The sequence below is a fragment of the Acinonyx jubatus genome, chromosome D1 (genome assembly GCF_027475565.1).
Source record: "Acinonyx jubatus isolate Ajub_Pintada_27869175 chromosome D1, VMU_Ajub_asm_v1.0, whole genome shotgun sequence".
In the NCBI taxonomy this organism is placed as follows: Eukaryota; Metazoa; Chordata; class Mammalia; order Carnivora; family Felidae; genus Acinonyx; species Acinonyx jubatus.
The window spans coordinates 97,073,006-97,097,934 of record NC_069390.1 but is presented as its reverse complement, the minus strand read 5'-3'; the positions used below and the strand labels follow the sequence as shown (position 1 = coordinate 97,097,934).

The 24,929-nt window shown below is 41.8% G+C and overlaps 1 protein-coding gene across 5 annotated transcripts in view; it reads right to left on the bottom strand.

The window, feature by feature from the left end:
* The window catches only part of DDX6 (DEAD-box helicase 6), a 35,888-nt gene extending 17,277 nt beyond the window's left edge, over positions 1–18,611 (bottom strand). For 2 of the 5 annotated variants that reach the window (XM_027036669.2, XM_053204000.1), the window contains exons 1-5: positions 18,185–18,271; positions 14,903–15,376; positions 10,299–10,362; positions 8,825–8,929; positions 513–642 (exon numbers count right to left, since the gene is read on the bottom strand). In XM_027036669.2, coding sequence (XP_026892470.1) covers positions 513–642; positions 8,825–8,929; positions 10,299–10,362; positions 14,903–15,102 — 499 coding nt within the window. In that variant the 5' untranslated portion in view covers positions 15,103–15,376; positions 18,185–18,271. The other 3 variants (XM_053204001.1, XM_027036668.2, XM_053204002.1) reach the window with 3 other exon arrangements.
* Between the last annotated feature and the right edge of the window lie 6,318 nt (positions 18,612–24,929).

The following is a 24,929-nucleotide window of genomic DNA, read 5'->3' as shown; positions in this document are numbered from 1 at the left end:
CAATGTCAGATAACTTCTCATGATCTTAGCTTTCCTATCTATAAGGCAATAATGCTTATTTTGCCTATTTCACTGGAATGTTATCAAAACTGTGTAATATGTAAAACTCTTCTGAAAACTAGAAATCTTTCCAAAAGCTGGATATTTTGTAAGACAACTGGGCCCCAAGCTATGAAAGGATAGGTAAATACTAACTCCACATTATATAAATTCTGACTAAAAAAAAGATGGTAACATCTTCCACATAGCTCCAAGGTGCAAACTGCAATTTTTAGTTTAAACAAACAACTAACTGGGACACCTGGGTGGCTCAGTCAGTTGAGCCTCCAGCTCTTGATTTCCGCTCAGGTCATGATCTCACACTTCATGACTTTTGAGCCCCTCACTGGGCTGTGCGCTGGCAGTGCAGAGCCTGCTTGGGATTCGCTCTTTCTCCCTCTCTGTTCCTCCCCAGCTTGTGCTCTCTCTCAAAATAAATAAATAAACTTAAAAAAAACCACAACAAAACTAACCTTGTATATTGTCCTTCTTCAGGTCTAGCCGTTCAAGTAAGGGAATGAGGTAGGCACCGCTCTTGCCTGTTCCATTTTTTGCTCTAGCTAAGATATCCCTACCAGATAAAGCAATGGGAATGCTCTCCTCCTAAGAGACAAGAAAATGAAAATTACTCATGAATAAAAACAATTAATAAGGAAATTATTCTTTGAATGCACTGAAGGTATACCTCTTTGGTACAACTTTAAAGTGTCTCACATTTGCATTTTACAAGAATAGGCAGAGGTAAATTACCAGCCAATGTCATCAACATTGCCAACCAATACGGATCAGAACTGCATACAGTATAAACTGTATCCCAATGTAATACAAACTGTATACGTGAATTTGTACGTGCAAGAATGTGTATGCCTAAGGAAGCTGGGCATCTAAACAAAGAAAACAACAAATGAAAAGGAGGAACCTGGGCTGACACACAAATAAGACTTGAATAAACAGAAAAAAAGCAAAGGACATCTCACAATTAAAAACTGGAGAAGAAGTGATACAAAGAATACAAAGGTAAGACTGTATGTTTTGAGACTAGGAAGCCAATTTAAATTTAAACACAATGAAAAATTGTGCCTTGGGCAGCCCATCCTTGCAAAAAATAGGAATCAGCTAGAAAGTTTAACTTTAGTTCCTAGTTGATTTTATTACATAAGTTCACAATGTCAATGTTTTCACATGCAACTTCTCTGTCCTGAAGCGTGCTCAACTGGAGGCCCAATTCTATTCCAGTTATCTCCATCGATGGTCACATCAGAGACTGACTTTTCACTTTCACATTTAGCTTACTGTGTCAAGTGTATTTTGTAAAAATAACATTTCCTATTTGGACAAATCACCTAAATAGCAAAGGCCTCCCCAAAATTACTGAAAATTATTCATATACGGAGAGAAATTTAAAAATGAGAATAGGTATCAACAGGGAAGAAGCAGAACACTTCCATTTCTAAAACTAAAAATTTTAATTTCTAAAACCAAAAAATTAGGAAAATAAATTAGGAAAGAGATTTATTACCACTTTAACAGTTTCTATGCCTGAGCTAATAACCAAAAGAAGTATCTCTGGCACTTTAAAGTTATTATACAAACATTTAAGTAATAAACATCATTACTTGCATTTTTTTCCACTGTGGTACTCATTCTACCTAGAACCCATCACAGGAGTCAGATGGGTTCCATATTATCAGAAAAAGAAACACAGCTGCCAAAACAACGTAAAAAATGGTCCAATGACAATACTCTGTTACCCTCTCTTCCTACAACCAGCATTAAGCACTCTGCTTATCACAGTAAAGCAGGTCAAAGAAAAATCCTTGGCTTTGACTCTTTGGTCTTAATCTCCTCCTACTTTGAGTCAACTCTGTTAATCTTCAGTTGCTCTGGAGGCCTATTACCTCCACGGTTCATTTTATTTATTTATTTATTTATTTACTCTCTACCCCCAATATGGGGCTCGAACTCACAACCCCGAAATCAAGAGATGCATGCTCTCCAACTGAGCCAGTCAGGTGCCCTATCTTCTACAGTTTTTAAATAGGCTACGTGCACACTACTCAGTTCTAGAGCAGGATAAAAGGGTCTCCCAGTGACATCCTGAGTCAGGTTCTTTATTTTTATTATTTTATTTGTTTAAGCAGGCTTCACACCCAGCCCTGAGCCCAACACGGAGCTTGAATTCACGACCCTAAGATCAAGACCTGAGCTGAGATCAAGAGTTGGACACTTAACTGACCCAAGCCACCCAAGCAGCCCTGGAGTCAGGTTCTTTAAAAGAATAAAACTTTTAATGAAGTGAGGCAGGTCAGAATTAGCTTAGGGGTATCCTAATTCCCATTTTGGGTTCACCTTTTAACTTGGATTAAGGCACTGACTTCCGTTCCCCTGCACTCTCTGATAAGGGCTTATAGTCTACAGAAACTGTTTAAAGTTTTTTTGTTTTTTAAACCAAGTAAACTAGTCTTTAAGATACACATATATTTGCCCCATATGGTAACCATTATGATTAGCAAGCAGGGAATTCAATACATCCACACCGTCTCTCACCACTGTTTCCTAGGAAGATTAGGTAATATGAAGAAAGAGAATTCAAGTCAGGTTCAGACAGCTTTGAAACCCAAGAGAAAATCATGGGAGCTACCAGGGAGAAAAGAAAGAAGGAACGAAACAAAAAACTTTAAAAACTTACTGTGTGTCCGGCACTCAGATACTTTATATTATTTATATCCTTTCAAGTTAGGTACTTTGTTTTATAATGAAAACCTCTCCACACAAAAACGTGTCCATGAATGTTCACAGTAGCATTATTCAAAATAGCTAATAGCAGAAAAAAACCCTGTCGACTGATAAACCAAATGTAGTATAGCCATGCAACAGAATTATTATTCAGCAATACAAAGGCAAGGACTGACACATGTTACAACGTGGATGAACCCTAAAAAATGCTAAGTCAAAGAAGCCACTCACAAAAAACCATGTATGCTAGGATTCCATCTAGATGAAATGTGGGGAACAGGCAAATCCATGGAGACACTGAGATTAGTGGCTGGTTAGGGCTAGAGGAAAATGAAGGGAGACTGCTAAAGCAGCTTCTTTTTGAGGTGATGAAAATTTTCTAAAATTGATTGCAGTAACAGTTGCACAACTGTGAATATACTATCGCACTGAATTATATGGTTTAAATGTGTGAATTCTGTGATATGGGATTTGTATCTCAATCAAGTTATCAAAAAACCCATGATAACCCTACAATCTGAGGTCTGATTTTGCCACCTTATCTCCCCAAGTCCATGTTCCACTGTAAGGTCTAGGGACTTATCCACTAAGTATTTGTTGTGTTTTGGTTACCCTAGGATTCATCTTCCCTTTCCCAGTAGCACCCTAACTTCCATCTGAGGAACTGCATCTCCCCACCGGACACTCTAGCCAAAGAGGAGACATCAACTGAAGCCAGGCCAGCTCCATGCTCCCTTCTTAGAATTTAAATTGTTAAAGTACATCCTATAACAATTTGTAGCTTTCTAAGCCCTTCACAGCTGCCTCAGTTCTTGGTCTATTCCAAGTGTGTTTCTCTAGATTTTTCTCACTCTTGTGAACTCCTCTGATACTCTTTCAAGAAATTTCCCTTTGCTTAAGTTAGCCCAAGTTGGTTTCTGTCGCCTACAACCAAAGCACAGTACACTTCCCAATTTCCTAATACTGAGAGGCATTTGACAAAAGTGTCTTACCTAAAAAAACTGAAAATTGCCCAATTAGCTGCTTTTGGAGTAGCTGCTTCTTTTTACCTCCTAGTGCTAGGGAGCCTTAACAATATTAATCTCAAGGGAAAAGATAGTATGACTATGGTGAAGAAGATGGCAATGGTTCTCCCATCCAAGTACTAACCAGGCCCAAACCTGCTTAGCTTCTGAAATCAGATGAGATCAGGCATGTTCAGGGTAGTATGGTCATAGACAATGGCAATGGTTCTCATAGGTATCTAGTGCTACCCAAAAAAAAGGATATGGAAGATAATAATTTCAAAAATGTCTCTAACTTAGGAACACACTCCAATTTTGCCACAGTAACCAATGAGGAAATACTTTTAAAACACTTTTCTGCAAAGTTAGGAAACCAATTCCTAGAGTCATAAGAAATCTACATTAGCAAAAGGAATGATTTGCAAAGGATTAAGGATGCTATAATTCCTAGCTATCAATAAACTATCAATTTTTATTAGACCTGGTTGACAAAATAATTTCTCAAAATAGTTGAGAAATTTTGTTGCCAACAATAAGGAACTTCCATGTTTCCCTCAATAATGGACTACTTGCCATTTCGTCATTACCTAAAAAGTCTTCAAAGGTTGTACGTAGGGTCTGGAAGCAGTAAGAGCTGTCATTTTCAACCATCTCGAAGTAAACAGTTGACCCTTGAACGAGGGAATTACAGGCACTGTTACCCTCCCTCCCGTTCCACCCCTCTGCATCGCGGCAGACTCAAAAATCCATGTATAAATAACTTTTGACTCCTCTACAACTACGAACAGCCTACCATTGACTGGAAGCCTGATATTGGTAAGGTAAACAATCAACACATTTTGTACGTTATATGTAAATAAATAAAGTAAGCTAGAGAAAATACTAAGAAAGTTCTAAGGAAAACACATTTACAATACTGAAAAAAAATCTGTGCATAAGTGGATCCATGCAGTTCAAACCCTTGTTGTTCAAGAGTTGACTCTGTAAGGCTTCACGATGTTAAGCAGAATAAAACAGTAGATTCTTAGGCCTTCCAAAGAAGTCTGTGCTCCTATAAAGCTATGCCTTTAGAAAGGCATAGTTATGCTAGCTCTGGGGGATAGCATTCAGAACTAGAACTAGAGTCACAGATGGTTGCACCAAAGAAAGATGTGTGGAAGCAATCTGTAGTATATATGGTTCCAGACTGTCAGGGTACAAGCTTTTTTGAGGATGTAATTTTAAGTGCTTCATTGTCCAATAATCTTACAGCCAACAAAGTCACCATCTCTTAAAAAAAGATTCAAATGCAGATGACACCCATCTGATCCAAAAGGCTTTTGTATTTGGGGAAAAAATGTGTGGACAACATTGTAAAACTAAGTATTATAGAACACCTTAAAAACAACTGGAAAACAAGGAGAGAAAAGTAGGTAAGAACACAATGAATAGAAGACATCCAGTCATGAGGTTAGATTTTACTAGAGGGTTTCTAAATTTCTTTGTTTCAAAATCTTAATATTTATGGTTTGTTAAACTGAATTAATTCTAAGGACCATCTTGTATTTTCCACAGATTCTCAGGCAAAACAACAGTGAAGAAAAAGACAATGGGAATTGTGGTCCCAGGTATCTAAAATAATACTTTGTATCTGTACACTGCTTTGCTATGTCAAAATAGTTTGTTTACAGGGGTACCTGGGTGGCTTAGTCAGTTGAGTGTCTTACTTCGGCCCAGGTCATGATCCCATGCTTTGTGGGTTCGAGTCCCACGTGGGGCTCTGTGCTGACAGCTCAGAGCATGGAGCCTGCTTCAGATTCTGTATCTACCTCTCCCTATACCCCTCCCCCACTCTATCTCCCCAAAATAAACAAACATTAAAAAATATATATTTTGTTTACAAACTGCATTTGATTCTCACAAAAACCCTGTGAGGAAGATTACTTATTTTTATTTTACAGAGAAAGCTAGATGTGAGACTAGTTAAGTGGCTAGAGAGATAACGATCTCTGTTATATTAATACTCAGACGCGAACAACAATGTCAATTTTAGGGGTGCCTCGGTGGCTCAGTTGGTTTAGTATCCAACTTTTGATTTCCGCTCAGGTCATGATCTCACGGTTTGTGAGATCAAGCCCTGCATTAGGTGGGAAACAGGAGCCAGCAAGGCTCCATTAAGAATTCAGTCTCCTAAATGAACCACTGTCTCTTTTTTATTTTCTTTTTGAGGAAGGCAGGGGCATTTATTCCTTCCTGCCTCCCCCCATTTCCTTTGTTCATAAAACAAGTCTATGGAATAACAACCCATACCAATTATGGAGCATTCAACATCTACGAGGCACTATACCAAGCATACTAACATGAATGACCTCACTTAACCCTCACAACAACTCTATAATATATATCATATATACTGTTATATCAATTTTACAGGCCAGGAAACTGATGATTAGAGAGATAACTCAAATAATCAACTTAGAAAGGAGGGGAGTTGGGAATTCAACCTGGACAGTCTGACTGCAAAGCTAGTGCTGTTCAATAGTTCTACAGACCAAGGTTGCATGTGGACATGCCAACCATAATTTCACAACATTCTAAATAAATACTACTGAGTATCAGAAGGCCCATTTCCTGCCATGCACCTGAATACTGGAGATACAAAGTTGAATGATACAGTCCCTATAACAGAAGACTCATAAAACCTTCATCCCTGTAGATAAAATGGATTAACATGAACTACATTATATAAAAATAAATTCCGAAGTATTTTTAATGTATGTACTCAAATTGTCTGATGATATATAACCTTATCTTGATACTTTCTCCAACCATAATAAACCTCTTTAGTTCGTCCAGAAAGGCACACAAAGTTTAGAATCTCTAGGCAATCGCTATCCCAGTGTCTCTGGCTTAGAATATGGATCACTTCTTCCAGGTCATTCCATCTTCTTTTAATGGCTACACATATACACAATTTCAACTAGAAGAGGGCTCATCACAGCACACTGAAATTATCTGTACAGTTAGTAGTCTCATCCACCTGGCTGTGAGGGCAGGAACCCTATCTGTCTTGTTCATCACAGTATCTCCAGTGTCTAACATTTTCTGGGTCACTCAGTACATGTTTGCTCAACGAAAAAGTGCTCATTGTCACAGGGTTTGTCCTTACTACAGCCTGGAACCAACACTGTCAATTAACATGCATGTTTAGGCCTACATGTATGTGTGTGCACATACACATTTCCACCTAAAGAGTCAAGGAGCAAACAGTGCACTCAGTACTCAGATGTAAGTCTCTAATACTGCTGTCCCACTGACAATCAGGGTTCCCTGGAGAAATGACTGATTCCAAGGCTGGGATAGCATAGGTGCAGATAAGCTTGACACCATGATATACCAAAAAGGAAGTACTCAAGGAAAAAGAGGGGATAGTGAGGAGTGGACAGGCAGAGCACAGAGGATTTTTAGGGCAGTAAAACTACTATGTGTGATACTACAATGATGGGTACATGTCCGCATACATTTGTACAGCATACTATAGAAAGTACACCACCAAGAGTGAACACTAATGCATACTATAAACACATTACAAACTTTAGGTAAGGTTAAGAGAGGTTCCTTAGTTATAATAAATAGATCACTCATGTGAGGGATGTTGAAAATGAGAAGTTATGCATGAGTAGGGAACAGGGTTTATGGGAAATACCTTTTCTGCTCAATTGCTATGAACTTAAAATTGCTCCAAAAGATAGTCTATCAGAAAAAAAGCGGGGGGGGGGGGGGGGGGATATTACAAAAACACAGAAACCAGCTTGAAGGAGCTCACCATAGCCAAATATGGGACAATTTGGCCACAAAAATACCACCAGGGGAAAAAAAATTCATGCGTCCACACTGATAACATATAGCTACATGAAAAGATATGGGAAGGCTCTTCTTCACAAGGCCAAACATGCAAGGAGCACTACCATTGGAAATCCATCATTACCCACCAGAGTAAAGATTAAAGTATGCAAGAATCAACAATGGATACTAAGACTAAGGGGAAATTTTGATGGAAGAGTAAGATACCTGCATGGTCTTAAAGGCTCCCCACAGACTGCTTATTAGTTTTAAGGGAAGGGGGAAAAAACAGTTAATTAGGGGTGCCTGGGTGGCTCAGTCAGTTAAGCGTCCAACTTGATTTCAGCTCAGGTCATGATCTCACAGTGAGATTGAGCCCTGTATTGGGCTCCACACTCACAGCATGGAGCCTGCTTGGGATTCTCTCTCTCCTCTCTGTGCCCCTTCCCGGCTCACGCATGTGCACACACTCTCTCTCTCAAAATAAAAACTTAAAAAAAAAAAAAAAAAAAATCAGGCACCACCTTGAAAGGGTAACCAAAATTAAATTCACCATTGAGAAACAGATGGACACTGTATATGAGTATCATCACATACAGACAGGAGACAAACCCAAAATGAGGAATGTTCTACATTAAAAAAAAAAACAAAAAAAAAACCACTAGGGAAATGCTCACAACTGTAAAACGTTAAAGAAATGTAACCAACTATATGTAATACAGGTTCATAATATGAAAAACCCGATTCTAGGATGCATCCTGCACAGAAAAGAAAAAAAATCCTATAAAGGATATTTTAGAGTCAATTAAAAATCAGAATACAAATGACAGATGAGATAAAAATACTGTATTAAACTGACCAAAGTAAGTATACTACGGTTACTCACAGGCACCTAGGGGCGCCTGGCTGGCACAGTTGGTAAACAGGTTACTCTTCATCTCAGGGTTGTGAGTTTAAGCTGCACGCCAGGCACAGAGCTTATTTAAAAAAAAAAAAAAAAAAAAAAAAAGTCCTATTCTCAGGAAATACACACTGAAATATTTAGAGGCAATGGGCCATGATTCTGTGACTTACCCTTAAAAGGTTCAGAAAAAGTGCCTATGTGTATACACACACACACACACACACACACAAGTGTTGGATAACTGTATCACCCACACAGATCAAAAAGTATGGATTGCTTAACTCACAATATTTTATATGGATAAAAACAAGAAACATACCTGAATAGGAGATGGCTTTTCCCAGCCCATTTCAAAAATTCCCATCAGTAACTCCCGTTTCAAACAGTAATCTTCAAACTCATTTCCTTTTGTGGAGGTCACATCCTACTCAGACAAACAAAAGAAATAAAACAACAACAAAATAATAAAGTACAACTGTGTTCCTTAGGTAGCTAGTATGCTTAAGAAAATTTGTTTCAGGGACTAATTTTTTATCTACCCCATTTAAAATATAAATATATGCAAATTGCTTGTCTCGATCTATATTTCAAGTATTCCTAAAGAATAATTCCTAAAGAATAAATAACTATTCTTTAACACACACACAAATCGTTTAAAAATTGTTTTGGGGTGGGGGGTGCCCGGGTGGCTCAGTTGGTTAAGCAGCTGACTTTGGCTCAGGTCATGATCTCACGGTTCCTCTAGCCCCATGTCACACCCTGTGAGGACAGCTCAGAGCCTGGAGCCTGCTTCAGATTCTGGGTCTTCCTCTCTCTCTGCACCCCCACCCCCCAACTCATGCTCTGTCTCTCTCTCTCAAGAATAAATATTAAATTTAAAGAATAAAATAAAATGAAAATTGTTTTGGGGAGTGGTGCCTGGATAGCTCAGTGGGTTAAGCAGCTAACTCTTGATTTCAGCTCAAGTCACGATCTCACAGGTTCATGAGTTCGGCCCCTGTGTTGGGCTCAGCACTGACAGCGCAGAGCCTGCTTGGGATTCATTCTCTCTCTCTCTCTCTCTCTCTCTCTCTCAAAATAAAGACATAACCATTTAAAAAATAAAATAAATTGTTTTGGGGAAAGGCCACCCTACGGTCATATTCTTCTGAGGACTGGTAGAATACTGTTATTTTTACAAATCACAAGATGTGAAGTCAAACCCTAACTCCCACTCACTGCCTACAAATATCCTATCCTAAATAAAGGTTTCTCACACTTAGCACTATTGACATTTGGGCCAGAAAATTCTCTGTTGTAAGGGGATGTCCTGTAGCATCCCCCCCAGTTGAGTTTAACCAGCTGAGTTAACCAAAAATGTCTCTAGCTACTGCTAAATGACCCCTAAGGGACAAAAATCACCCCTAGCTGGGAACACTGTGCTAAGAGAACTAACCTTTCAACCTTCCTTGTTCTCATCCACTAAACAGGGTTAATACCTAACCTGAATCTTACTATGTCGGTGGGAGCAAAAGAGAATTTTGAGAAAATGCCTTGCAAATCATGAAAGTACTCTGTAAGTTAGATAAAATACACACGTGTAAACACAGTATTTAATATACAGACACACATTACTGTATTAATAGAATTCCTCCAAACAGTGAAAAATTTTGGCAATTCATCATACATAATCTATATAATTTCAACCATTTCAACCTATTTCAGAGTAAATACACAATGCCTATTGTTAAGTAACTACCTCATTTTTAGAGTTTCCACACCATTTTTCCACTTGAATTTTACAACCAACTTACCGAAGTTTTGATTCTTAGATCCTTTGGAGGGAGTTTTAAAGTCTTTTTCCAGTCATCACCAGGTCTACAGAGAATACAGTAAAATTGAAGCATGAGAATTCACAGCATCACTCTTTTCTTTTTTAATTTTTTTTTTAACGTTTATTCATTTTTGAGAGACAGAGCATGAGCGGGGAAGGGGCAGAGGGAGGGAGACACAGAATCTGAAGCAGGCTCCAGGCTCTGAGCTGTCAGCACAGAGCCCAACGTGGGGCTCGAACTCATGAACTGCGAGATCATCACCTGAGGCGAAGTCGGACACTCAACCGACTGAGCCACCCAGGCGCCCCCACAGCATCACTCTTCTAATAATACAAAGATGATTCACCATAATTATAATAAACAGTAAGTTTAATGTATTGCTGTTTACTTCAGAATACGGTTAACAGACATAAACAGCTTTAGAAAAACCTCTCTTCTTACAAAAGAACAACAATCTAGAGAGGATTTAAAAATAATCAAAAATAGAAGGGAACAGGCAGGGGCACCGTGGGTGGCTCAGCTGGAAGGACATGTGACTCTTTGATCTCAGGGTCATAAGTTTGAGCCCCAAGTTGGGTATAGAGATTACTTAAATGAATAAAACCTAAAAAATAAAAAAATAAATAAAAAGGGAATAAGGCACTTAACCACCCCCCCACCCCCACTTTTTTTGGACAGAGAGTACCCGGGCCAGGGAGATGGACAGAGGGAGGGAGAGAAAGAGAGAATCCTGAGCAGGCTCCACACTGAGCGCAAAGCCCAACACAGGGCTCAATTCCATGATTCCAGAATCATGACCTGGGCCGAAATCAAGAGTCAGCAGTGTAATATACAGTACAACTGTTCTCAAAACTGGTAACCCATGTGTTTTGTTTGATGTACATAGTGTGTTTTCATTTAAATTAGTTGCCAACATCTAAACATTAAAAGATTTCATATAGGGGCGCCTGGGTGGCGCAGTCGGTTAAGCGTCTTCAGCCAGGTCACGATCTCGCGGTCCGTGAGTTCGAGCCCCGCGTCAGGCTCTGGGCTGATGGCTCAGAGCCTGGAGCCTGTTTCCGATTCTGTGTCTCCCTCTCTCTCTGCCCCTCCCTCGTTCATGCTCTGTCTCTCTCTGTCCCAAAAATAAATAAAAAACGTTGAAAAAAAAAAAAAGATTTCATATAAAAGTCCACATTCTGGCTTTTCTTGAAAAAACTGGAAGCTTCATCAACACTAGTTCCAAACTTCTGCATGTCAACAGTTTGAAAGAGCTTAATAACTGGAAGTTTAAATCAAGCAGCAGACTCCTTTAGTCAGAACAAGTAAGTACCCTCTCATTTGGCACAGTCTCCTGTAAGTTAGCATCTGAGTTTCTAACTTCTGATGACTAGTTAAAACTAAGCGCTCTAAAGTTTCAAAACTTTAGGTTTCAAACCAGGTCAAGCCCTGACTCTACTATTTATTATTTCTGTGATTTGCAGCAGTTACCTTTCTAAGCCTCTAATTCTCTCCTATATAAAGTGGGTTAAGAATTATATCAAATAGGGGATGCCTGGGTGGCTCAGTCGGGTAAGTGTCAGACTCTTGATTTCAGCTCAGGTCATGATCTCATGGCTCCTCAGATCAAGCCCTGTGTCTGGCTTGCGCTGACAGTGCAGAGCCTGCTTGGGATTCTCTCTCTCCCTCTCTCTCTGCCCTTCCCCACTCCTGCATGCGCTCTCAAAATAACCATCAAAAAAAAAAAAATTATGGGGCGCCTGGGTGGCTCAGTTGGCTGAGCGCCCGGCTTTGGCTCAGGTCATGACCTCACGGTTTGTGAGTTCAAGCCCCGCGTTGGGCTCTGTGCTGATAGCTCAGAGCCTAGAGGCTGTTTCGGATTCTGTGTTTCCCTCTCTCTCTCTGCTCCTCTCCTGCTCATGTTCTGTCTCTCTCTCTCTCAAAAATAAATAAACATTAAAAATAATAATAATTATAGCAAATAATTTATATAAAGCACTCAGCACAGTGCCTGGCAAAATAAGAAGTCAGCGTTAGCTGTTAATGAACAACTCCCAATCTATTTTACTGAGAATGTTTGAAATCATGAAAGAGAAACATATAAAACAAATTTCCCTTTTGCTCAGGTGAAAACTTCAAATTACACCCAAAGCATCTAATAGGGAAAAAAAAATGTCAATAAAGCAGACAGTGCTTTCCACTGTGTCATCTTTATAAAATAAACAAAAGTTTTCACTGATTTCATTACAGCAATTCTTATATGATCAGAGCCCTCAAAACATCTCAAGAGTCTTGATTTAGAAAGATGAGCCATTTTCCTTAAAGCTAGGACCCATGTAATTTAAGATACTGTAACACAGGTAACTATTTGCTACTAATTCCAAGGGTACCAAAGTCTTTCACCTCTGCCTACAAAACAGACCAAGGTTTTTGAACAAAAAATTTAGTTGTACATCCTAGTAGGCTAACTTGCCGCTGTCAAATTCAATATAAAGTGAATAAAAATGCAGAAATACAATGGAAAATCTTACCACATGGAACTTGTAATCTTAGGAGAGAAAAAACCCAAACTATTTAAAAAGAGAAAATAAGTGATAAAGATAAGTATTAGAAGATTTCTGAAGACAGTGATGGGATCTAGAAAGCTTCACAGGAAGAGGACAAACTGAGATTTAAGGAACCTAAAGAATTAGGGGCACCTGGGTGGCTAGTTGGTTAAGCATCCAACTTCGGCTCAGGTCATGATCTCATAGTTCTTGAGTTTGAGCCCCATACTGGGCTCTCTATTGTCACGGGAGCCTGCTTCAGATCCTCTAGATCCTCTGTCTCCCTTCCTCTCTGCCCCTCTCCTGCTCACTCACTCTCAAAAACAAACAAACAGTAGGGGCGCCTGGGTGGCTCAGTCGGTTAAGCTTTCTACTTCAGGTCAGGTCATGAACTTGTGGTTCTTGAGTTTGAGCTCCGCATCAGGCTCTGTGCTGACAGTTCAGAGCCTGAGGCCTGTTTCGGATTCTGTGTCTCCCTCTCTCTCTGCCCCTCCCCCGGCTCTCTCTCTCTTAAAAATAAACATTAAAAAAAAAAAAATTGAAAAAAAAAAAAAGAACCCAGAATTAAAAAGAAACCATTAATCCCAGGATGAGCAAAAGAGAGAAAGCAAAATCTACTGTTGTCTCAAGCCAGAATTTAAGTAGAAAATAATGAAATAACACAGCTTTATGTTTAAAAATAGCCTAGGAGCTCCTGGGTGGCTCAGCTGGTTAAGCGCCTGACTTCAGCTCAGGTCACGAAAGTTCGTGAGTTCGAGCCCCACGTCGGGCTCTGTGCTGACAGCTCAGAATGTGGAACCTGCTTCAGATGCTGTGTCTCCCTCTCTGCTCCTCCACAACTCATGCTCTGTCTCCCTCTCTCTCAAAAATAAACATTAAAAAAAATTTTTTTTAAAGATGTCCTAAATTTTGCTAACCTATTCATATTTTGTCAAGAGAAACTACAATTTAGAAAATATTTTTGATTTCTATACTAAAGCATTCACCTTAAAAATCATAAAATATGCACAAGAAATAACAACATGTATTGATGCCAATTCTCTCAATGACCAAATCAATTCCATTGGAAGTTAATTTCTACAGGTCCCTAGCAAATCACATACCAGTAACCATCTCTATGATATTCAAGGGCTACTTTTCTTTAGAAGTGCTTCTTAGGTACGGAGAAGATCTAGGTTTTAGTAATACATACACTTTAGTTCAGTGAAGCAGTTTCATCATATGAAGATTTCAAGAGTAAATCAATCTCTACGACTAGAATCTTAATAAAGCCAAACATGAAGTGGGGTCAAGAGTCGAACTAACTGAATCTCTAGTCTATTAACTGAATCTCTAGAGTGATAGTTATCATTCAAATAATTTAAAGTGTACACTCAGATGACAAATAGCAGATTTAAAAGAAAAAATTATTCTGTGGTAAGATGAGGCTCCTAAGTTTTTAAGAGTCAACAAAGGGAATTGGGACTATTCAGAGATGTACATTTCCATGAGTTCAAAATCTTGAGTTCCCTATGATACATAACAGCTTGTAATACTGTATATGTGTAAAACGAGAAAGCTTATAAAACAAAACTAAACTACAGGTAACATAATCTTAAAAAAAAAAATAAAGTAACATTATCTTAAAAAAAAAAGTTATGGATAAATTTCCTCTCAGTAAGTATGACTCAGAAGGCTAGATAAGTCTTTAAATTTAAAACTTGAAATTGGCTCTAACTGCCACTTCATCTAGGGTAAGGTACAGTTACAACACTAGGGAAAAAGCCATACTGGCAAAAACAAGATGAATCTGAGCTAATTATGAAAGCCAGAAATGTTTCAAAAAGTAATGTATACAAAATTAATATATATCATCTGTGTCTGTTTGTTATTTAACAAGCCTGTATTAATTACGACAAAAATACATTATTCCATTGCAAATACCCACTGCCCATAATACAAAGCCATCTGTCCTCTATTTGCAATCAAAATGGTTAAATAAGGTATAAAGTAGTCAACAAAGTAACAAAAAGAAATCTCCTTGGTCTCCCAAGTGTGTTGATTTATTCTAACACTTACTTAATAGTGGTGGTCATACTCTGTGCTTGCTGCTGAGTGCCATTATTGATTGTGTTGGTATTTTTCAGCTGGTTCATCTGTTGCTGTGTCTGTGTGCCCCCTCCTCCGGGGCCACCACTGGGCTTCACAGGGCCCCTCAGCTGACCATTTTGACTGGAAAGACCCATTATAACAGGGTTCTCTGTTCTGGCCGTGCTCATGCTGTATTAATTGTAAAGGTGTCTCTTTCAAACTTCAAAACTTTTGAAAGTCAGTAGAGAAACTGTAATAACAGTTTATTAGGCTCTCCAAAACGAAGAGATAAATATAAGTCTTGCTCAATATATGAGTCCTTTATTGCAATGCAGGCAAGCACCTGTAAGTCTCTGAACGGTAAGCAGCAGTAACTTGCTCTCATGCACCGAATCAACTTTTTATTTTTTAAAAAGCCCTCTAACAAGGTTGAGTTATGTATCTGAATTCACTCACTTCAATCTGAAACAAAGAGAAAGTTTAATTAGCAAACACAGGAAAGTTAGAAACTTTCCCTTTTAAACAACCCCTTTAGAGGAAATCACTCTATTAAAGAATTAAAAATATAGATCTACTTAGACCAAAACTAACCATGCTACGAGAGACACACAAAGATTAACTGCCTCAAAAACCAGGCCAAATAAGACCAATCTCAAACATTTTAAATTGTCAGTTCAAAGCAACCCAAAGATGATTAGGTAAAAAGACATTGTGATTAAATTAGCATTAGTTGTCAAATGATAGTATCTTCCCTTCAGTTTCCTCCCTCATGAATTCTTTAAAAGTCCCTGACACCTCTAAAAGTCAATGATTCATTACACTTAATTGCATTACAACTCAAAGAAGTATCACACAAATTTGCCAATTGTAAAATTAGTAAAATTTACAATACACATCTTAGAACAAGGCAAGACAATGTATTAATTTTTTTCCCCTACTTCTGACAGCAACTGAGAATTCCTGAAATTGAGCTTTTGACTTAACTTTATGCTTTCAGGGAGAAAACCCCACATTTGTGCCTTTATGAATTTCAACCATAGAAGTTGAACTTCATGAAGAAAAATAAATTTTCTTTTTTTCTCTTAGGTTTTGCCCTTTAAAACTATAGCTGAAGTAGTCAAGAGATACGTCTGTATGTCACAATCTTTTGCTTGAGAAAGAGCCAAGAAAATCTTTAGCCACCTTAATAAAATCTGAATACTAACAAACTATTAGCCACATACATTGCCAGTAACACTTTTCAAAAAGTATATCCTAACTTGAAATATTTGCTTTGTTATTAAATATACTTATCTATAAAAACACAAAAAGGAAATTGCCTGTTGAAAAAAATGTGGTGAAAACTAAAATACACTAGTAACTTTAACCAAACTTTCCAAGAAATCCAGAGTACTAATTAATAGTTGTTTTAAAAAAGAACTGGCCAAACTACCATTTTTAATTATTTCCCAAATCGAACTCTTATTTTACAATGTAGTAAATAAAACAATTTACAAAGGCCAGAAAATAAAGGACTACGCTCTTGGGTTCTTTTTAAACTCCTTCATATTTCTTACCAAAAATACACCAGCTTATTGATTGGTGTTGATTTTCTGGCCAAACACCAAGGATTCAAAAACAATAGAACTTTTCTAAAAGACAACTGGTTATGTCTTTTTTAAAAATTGTAAATAAAGTTGCTGACAAGCAAATCCTGATTATTACATATACAAAGCTGTCTATTCTAAGTCTCTTAGAATCTGATCCCTTATGCAGACCGTGGTTAATAGCATTTCAAGGCATTAAACAGTTTCCTGTATTGACAGGTTTATATTATGATCAACAATATCACGGAGTTCACACAAGACTTGTTCGCTTGCAAAGCAGTAAGAGGATGAAGAGGGCAGCCTCTAAAGATTAAAAGATATCATTATTGTCCCTCCAGCACGTAAGAACTCCTATCTCCCTAGATCCAAAATGTAACTAGTACTCCCTTCTTACTTGAACCAAAACCTGCACTGCAGCTTTATGTCTCAGAGAAGGAAATAATCCTCCTACCCCTTCCCAATTTAGCCTTGCAAGTTACATTCTACATTTTCAAAAATACGAACGAAACGTAGACTAGCTGGGAGGAGCCCCTTGCCGAGTTAATTACAGCGCTTCCCAGATTGTAGTTAGCAATTGACAGTTTCACACCCAAAACAGTATCGTCATCTCAGACAAGAGCTTTTGTTTGCAAATGCGGCGCAGTTTCTGTAAGCTTGGTCTGCAAGTTGGAGTGACTGTTTTATTCCGAGGGGAAGAGGGGACCGTGGAAGAGAAAAGGGGGCGAGCGCTAAGGGAAAGAAACAAGCCAGTGATTTGAGCCCCGTAATAGTGGGGCAATAATTTCTCGCTCCCCCCGTACGCCTCCCCCCCCCCCAAAATCCTCACACACTTCAAGTGAGCCCCCTGTGACCATCAACACAAAGGGGTTGGGGCCCTGTAATCGCATCTGCGCCACAAGAGCAGGGAACCAACTCCGCGGACAGAAAACAATAGGGATTCCCCCTGTAAGGCCCCAAAGAGAAACCCTTAAAGTCAGAAAGCCCCTCTTTTCCTCCACGACTCGGGGGCTCCACAATCGGTCTCTTGTTACCGACCTACGAGGCCTTATTCCAACCAAACAGCAGCGGGTCCTCTTCCAAAGCTAGCTCTCCGACACTGCATATCCCTGCCGCCCCCTATAGGGCCGCCTCGTACCCTATAACCTCCACCATCCCCCTAAGTCCTTGCCGCCCCTGTGGTCCCACATCCCCTCGACCTCCATAAAGCTCCTCCGAGCACTCCGCCCGCTCCCTCTCCGGACCCCGCCGCGCACGACATTCCCATATTCGACTCCTCTCAGGCGCCCCCACCCCACACGGCAGCCGTCCGCCGCCCGCCTTCCTCCCCGGGGCCCGGCCAGGCCTCAGGCCTCCGCCTCAGAGCGCCCCCCACGCCAGCCGAGGGGCTTCTCGCGGCCCCGACCGCACCGCTGACCTCGACCCCACCACCTCACCCCACTCCCCGCAGCTCGGGCCCGAGTCCTACCACCGAGGCCACTCCCGCTCGGCACCCTCGGTCCTTTATTGTTGACTCGAAGCTCCCAAAATGGCGGCGGCTCCTTCCTCCTCGGAAACCTCCGCCCGCCCCCACTCGGCCCCTCGCCGCTGCCTCCTCCTCCCGCCCCCGCCCCCGCCCCCGCCCCGCTCCGGGGGCCGCTCCGCAGGGCCGCCCGCGCCCGCCGGCTCTCCGGCCGCCCAGCCCTACCTCCGCCGCTGCCCGCTCTCATGGCGCCGCCAGAGTCGCCGCCCGGGCTGAGCTAACTCGGCTGCTCTGCCCCTCCCCCGCCCGCCCGCCGCCCCCTCCCCCTCGCCTCCCCCTCCCCCTGCCTGTCCGCATGGCGGCGGCGGCGGCCGCGGCTCCTCCTACAGACAAGATGGCGAGAGCTCCGCCACCGCCGCGCCAGCCTCGGAGTCACGGCCTCCCGGCTTCGCGGCCGGAGGAACGCGGGCCGGGGAACCTCCCTGAGGAGAAAATGGACGGCCGTGCTCTCACACAGATGGGGGCCCCGAGGACGGAGACTCGAGGGGGCAATACGGGTTCCTTTCTGAGCGGGCAGCGGGGCTGGCTTTTTCCACAGCTGAGGAGAAACGAGGGGGACACGGTGGCCGGGAAGAGTCCACCCTGTCTTCGCCCCTTGGCAGTGGAAATCGGGGGTTGTGACCAGAGGAGGAGCTGCTTGTTCCTGAGCAAGGACTCGTTCCGAGAACGAGCCGTCCGGGCCGCGCGGCTGGGGGACAGGAGAGCTGACCTGACGTCCCCCGCGGGCCGCGGAGGCTGCTGCAGGACCGGGGTGTCGCGTCCGAGCCCCTCCGGGCGCGCCTCCATCCAGGAACGCGCGGAACTGGTGGCCCGGAGGTGTCGGCGCGCGCCCGGGAGTGGGGACCGGAAGGGGCACGCGGGATGGGGGCGCCCGGGGGCCCGGGGCTGCGACCTGCCTGGCCCCGGGAGGCCAGGCCGGGAGACGCGGCGGGGGGGAGCCGGCCTGTCCCGAGGGGAAGGGAGAGCTGCTGAGGAGTCACTTCTGGTGGAAGTAGGAACCAGAAGGCGGAGGGCGATTCTTCCCCAGGCCTGACTCTCCCTAGGAAGCTATTCCAGTATTTGTGCCCATAAGTACTTGTCGTGTCCTGATGCGTCGGGAGCGCTATTTTGTCCCAGCTAAAACAAAAATTTGAAGCTGGGAAGCTTCCTAGGTCAAGAGAAGAGAAAAACCTGGGTCTCCCCCAGCCGAGAGACAGTACAGGACAGTGGCCAGACCGTGTGCGACAACAGAACTCCGACCCTCCACCTCTGCAGCAACCGGCTTGGGAAGCCAGACCACAGCCTCTGCAGTGACGGGCCCAGAACGAGCAGCGCTTGGTCACTGACTGCCAGCTTCCCCGGTTTTTCCCCCTGCTTCCAACCCGGGGCCAATCAGAGAAAGCCAAATATGTTCCCCAAACCAATCACAGAACAGCGCCTCTTCCGGTTAGCCTGCCTCCGGCTTCTCAGGCCAACAACCTCCAATCAGAGCACACCTCAAGCCTCCCCGTTTTCCCTGCCTGCCGTTGAGTACCAAACTAAGTGAAGGTGGCCGGCTCCCTCGCTTAGCAAGCAGTGAATAAATAGCCTGTTCTCCTTTGGTCGTCTTTGTTTATTTTCACACAGCCAATGGAAAGGTAGTACAGAAGTGTAAAGAGCCTATTCTTGAGATCACGAAGAAAGTTCCCCTTACAACTTTTTTGTTATAAGTTTAAATTTAGAATGTCATCTCCCACCCAGATTTTAAAGCATCCACTCATGCAAGGGAATAACCCTGCACCTTGTGCCCATCCTAGGGAGAGAATGGCTAAGTTGTTCCTTTTTTTTTTTTTATGTTTATTTATTTATTTTGAGAGAGAGGGAGTGGCACAATTGGGGGAGGGACAAAGAGAGGGACACAGAGAGAGAGAGCATCCCAAGCAGGCTCAGCTCGGTCAGCGCAGAGCAGGGATGTGGGGGCTGGATCTCAGGAACCAGTGAGATCATGATCTGAGCCCAAACCAAGAGACGGTCGCTTAACGAACTGAGCCACCCAGGTGCCCCTGTTCCTTAATAAAATATTAAAGCGTGAGGCCTTGTTTGGCTCACTGCCTTTCCAAGTAGGAATGTGAAGGGAAGGAGGGCAAAAATAAGTGGGAGGGAGAGGAGCCTAAGAATTTAAAACCGGCCACTGCTTGCTGGTGGGTCTCTTTGCCCAGGCCACTCAAGAAATGAGACCAGGGGCGCCTGGATGGCTCAGTCATTTAAGCCTCTGACTTCAGGTCAGGTCATGATCTCACCCTTCCTGCGTCTGAGCCCCGCATCAGGCTCTGTGCTGACAGCTCAGAGCCTGAAGCCCACTTCAGATTCTGTCTCCCTCTCTCTCTGACCCTCTCCTGCTTGCACTCTGTGTCTCTCTCAAAACCAAAGAAACATAGAAAGAAAGAAAGAAAGAAAGAAAGAAAGAAAGAAAGAAAGAAAGAAAGAAAGAAAAAGAAATGAGACCAGGCAAAGGAAACGGTTTTGTGTTTACAAATAAGTGATTACTTTCAAAAGGAGTCTGGTTGAGGTCATGACAAAAAACAAAAGTGAGGAGGGAATATGAAATAGCTGCCCTTTCTCACCTAGGAATCCTGCCAGGGCTAAAACCTTTAATGATTCTGCATAATGTTCTTGTAAGATAGTCAGATATCCTTACAACTTACTTATGTCAGCCCTTTGCAGTTTTCTGGTAAGAAGCATAGATGGTGCAGAATTAAGTTACGAATCCTTGGATCTTCTTCTGGGTTCCATTTCAGTGTTTGGTAGGTCCAGTCTCGCTGTCTCCGTATATATATATATATTTTTTTTTTTTTTCTCCCCAGTTCAAACAGATTAGTGAAAATGTGACACTTTAGGAATAGAGATGAATTATGATAATGTACACAGTATCCTTATATTTATAAATTTTATTTAAGGGGCGCCCGGGTGATTTAACTGGTTAAGCAACTGAAACTCTTGATTTCAGCTCAGCATGATCTCACGGTTCATGAGTTCAAGCCCCATGTCAGGCTTTGTGCTGACAGTGTGAAGCCTGCTTGGGATTCTGTCTCTCTCTCTCTCTCTGTCTCTCTCTCTCTCTCTCTCTCTCTCTGCTCCTCCCCTGATTGCTCTCTATCTTTCTCTCATAATAACTAAAAATAAACTTAAAAACAATAAAATAAAAATAACACACAAATCCAGTCCTTGGGACTTTTAGTTATTATTGAATATAATAGTTTGGGTGATCTGAGGTAAATATGGCTTCTGGAGGGTAAGTTGTCCCCAGTGAGGTCACTTATTAATTGTAGTAAAGTGCTTCCCAAGATGTCTTGGCCATTTCCATTTGTTTTCCCCATACCCTACTTATTGGCTTTCGAACTATGAAACCGTTAGCTAAAGTGTTAGGCCTGCGTTGTTGGCCGGCTCCTAGAGAACTGGTCTGTAGGAAAGATATTTTTAAAAAGAAAAAGATTCATAAACAAAGTTGAGGTTTTCATCATCTCTGTTTAAAACACAGAATTCTTTTTTTTTTTTTTTTTTTGTAAGTCATGAGCTGCAACTAGAAAATGCTACTTGGAATTTGATCACCATAATGGGTCCTCCCAGCAAATATTCTTTGCCAGTCTCATGTCCTGTCCTCATTTATTTACCTAAAAATACCTAGAAGGGAAAAAAAAAATCCCAGGTTAATTTATACATGATTTCATTTTGACTTCAATTTAAAATATTTAGAATCTAGAATTCCAAGTAATTTCAACCTGGAAGATATACATCTGTGATGCTCTCTTAAAAACCCCAAATGTTTCCTTTTTCTTTTTAAGTTTATTTGTTTATTGATTTAAGTAATCTTTACACCCATCTTGGGGCTCAAACTCACTACGTGGAGATCAAGAGTCACACGTGCTCCTCCGACTGGGCCAGCCAGGCACCCCCCCCCCCTTAAAAAAACTCCAAATGTTTTCAACATGCTAAAACAAATTTCATGATTTTAACTTTCCATAAGTTTTTTTTTTTAAGGAAATGTGGCTTTTTTTTTAACTCAAGCTACTTCATTACTTAGAAGAAAAAAATGTTTGCCCATACCATAGTCTCAATAAAATGATTATATCACACCTGCCTAAGCTCTATAGTACAGCATTTTCCCTCTTACATAGTTTGTGGGCTAATATTTTGATTTTTCCAAAAGAAGGTTCAACAGATAAAGTTCTTCTCGAAATATGCTCAAGCAACATCTGGTAGTGGCTAACTAAGACTAAAGGCTAATGGGCCCATTTTCTTTGGCCTCATAGCCGGTAAAAATTGCTTCTTCAGTTTATATGCCCGAGGAAAATGAAGTATCAGCCTCCTACATGCTTAGCAAAGATACCCTCAGAGAGGTCCAGGCACCGCATAGACGTTAATGCAAACTAAGCAGATGTCTTTTTTTTTTTTAATTTTTTTTTCAACGTTTATTTATTTTTGGGACAGAGAGAGACAGAGCATGAACGGGCGAGGGGCAGAGAGAGAGGGAGACACAGAATCGGAAACAGGCTCCAGGCTCCGAGCCATCAGCCCAGAGCCCGACGCGGGGCTCAAACTCACGGACCGCGAGATCGTGACCTGGCTGAAGTCGGACGCTTAACCGACTGCGCCACCCAGGCGCCCCTAGCAGATGTCTTTAATCACTGAGAGACCACACCAGGCACATTTTGTTGGGATAAATGCTCCACTTCCAGGATAAACTTAAGTTGAAAAGTAGGAAAGCAAGATGACAACCAGAGAGGGAAGTGAGTGGGTTAAACACATTTCCCCAAAACTGCCAGCTTTAGTTTGCAGAATTCATATTCCCTCTGACAGAAAAAAAATCTCCCCGTTCCCAGGGTACCATAACCAGCTAGCTCAGCTCACCAGGTTTCTTGCGGCCTCATCAGGTCCCAACATTTTTTTTTTTAATGTTTATTTATTTTTGAGAGAGACAGACAGAGTATGAGCGGGGAAAGGGAAGAGAGAGAGAGAGAGGGAGACACAGAACCCAAAGCCTGCTAGGCTCTGAGCTGTCAGCACAGAGACCGACGTGGGGCTCGAACCCATGAACCACGAGATCATAACCTGAGCCGAAGTCAGACGCTTCAGTGAGCCACCCAGGTGCCCCAGGTCCCAGCATTGTTTTGGTCATCACCCAGAGAATCCTACCTATTTGTTTTGTCTCTTCGGTTCTCCTAAAATTACTGTCCACCAACAATTTAAACTTATTCACTAATTTGAAAATAATGTGCGGCTGGGCAGACACTGAAAATTCGTTCTTTAGGTATACATTTCATTTGGTCTAATCAGATCAAGAAAGAACCTACACCATCCCCATCTATGATGCGTTGGTCCCCTTGGGTACTTTTTGAATTAGTTCAGGGGTGGTTGGTTGTTGAGAGGTGACGTTGATGGGGGTCCATGACGAACTTGTGGGATTGTCATGGTATTAGTATGTGTACCATGCCTCCTTTGTACCCAGGACCTTATAACAAAATTATATTTCTGAATAACCTTCTCTTGCAGGGGTAGCAACATTTGTGACAAGTGTCCCACCCTGATTTCCTAACACTAGTCAATTTGCAGAGCCTTTTATTGGTCTTTGAAAATAGACTGTGATCTTAGGTATGAGCCCTGGGAAGGTATCTTATAGCTAAAGAGTGGGCAATGTCTTCAGCCCTGAGTGCCAAGTTTGGAGTAAGTAACATCTCTGGCTACCAGGACAAGACAAGGAACACGGGGAGAAAACAATATTTCAGTGCAGAAGTCTCCCCAGTGACCTTCTAGCTCTTCATCTGGTTGATGAAATTTAAACATTGCTCTTTATCATGTCAACCATCCCCTACATAACCCTTTAATGTCTCCTAGATTCTTTTTACCACCTGGAGATATGCCATTGACAGATTGAGACTGCCAATGTGCCATCCAATTTGGTTTCCCATTCTTCCTCCGATACATCAGGGGCCTTGGTCTCTTGATAGGAGACCCATGCCCTCACTTTTCATTGTTGCCCTTGCAAAACCCTCTCATTTTCTTTCCTCTGGGTCTAAGTCCCATTCAGAACCCAGTAGATTGTCACAAGCTCCCGTCCTCCCAAGTTTCCCACTTTGTTGCTCCTGCCCAACCAGAGTTCAGGCTCCAGAGTCAGTCAGATATGGTTTCAAATCCCAGTTCTGACACTTACTAACTCTATACACTTGGGAAGTTTCCTTTTTTTTTTTTAATATCTATTTATTTATGTAATTTCTACACCCAACATGGGTTTGAACTCACAACCCTGAGATCAAGAGTCTCATGCTCTTCTGACTGAGCCAGCCAAGTTCCCCTGGGAAACTTCTATGCTTCACCTTCCCATGTATAAAATGGGGATGATGGGAGCCACAGCTGTATAAGAGTAAATGAGAATTTGTATAAATCCCTTATTTTAGTAGTCGGTAGATGGCACTTAAAAAAATTGCTTGGTATTGCTATTATTATTTTATTAGATTTCGTCTGAATCTATTCTTACTCTATCGGATTAGAGCCTATGGTTGGCCACTTCAATTCTTTTTCCCCGGTCTCTATCCTCACGCACTTCTTCAGCTTAGCATCTTACCAACCTCAAACAAGTGCCACGCTCTAATTTCACAGCTTCTGCTCCAGGAATAGTTGGTGCTGGAGAGAGGCGTGTAACCAAGCTGATTGTTGGCTCAACAACAAATTCCTGTTCCCACACCTCAGCTGAGCCCTCTGCAAGCCTCTTACTGGTGGTTCTCAATCACGGCTGTTCATTAGTGTCAACACAGCCACTTTATAAAAACACTGGTGCCTGGGCCCCATCCCAGAGGAATTATATCAGAATCCTTGGGGTTGGGCACCCAGCATCATTTTTTAAGTCTCCCCAGAAGATCCTAATATGCAGTCAAGGATGAGAACCAACCACTGTTCT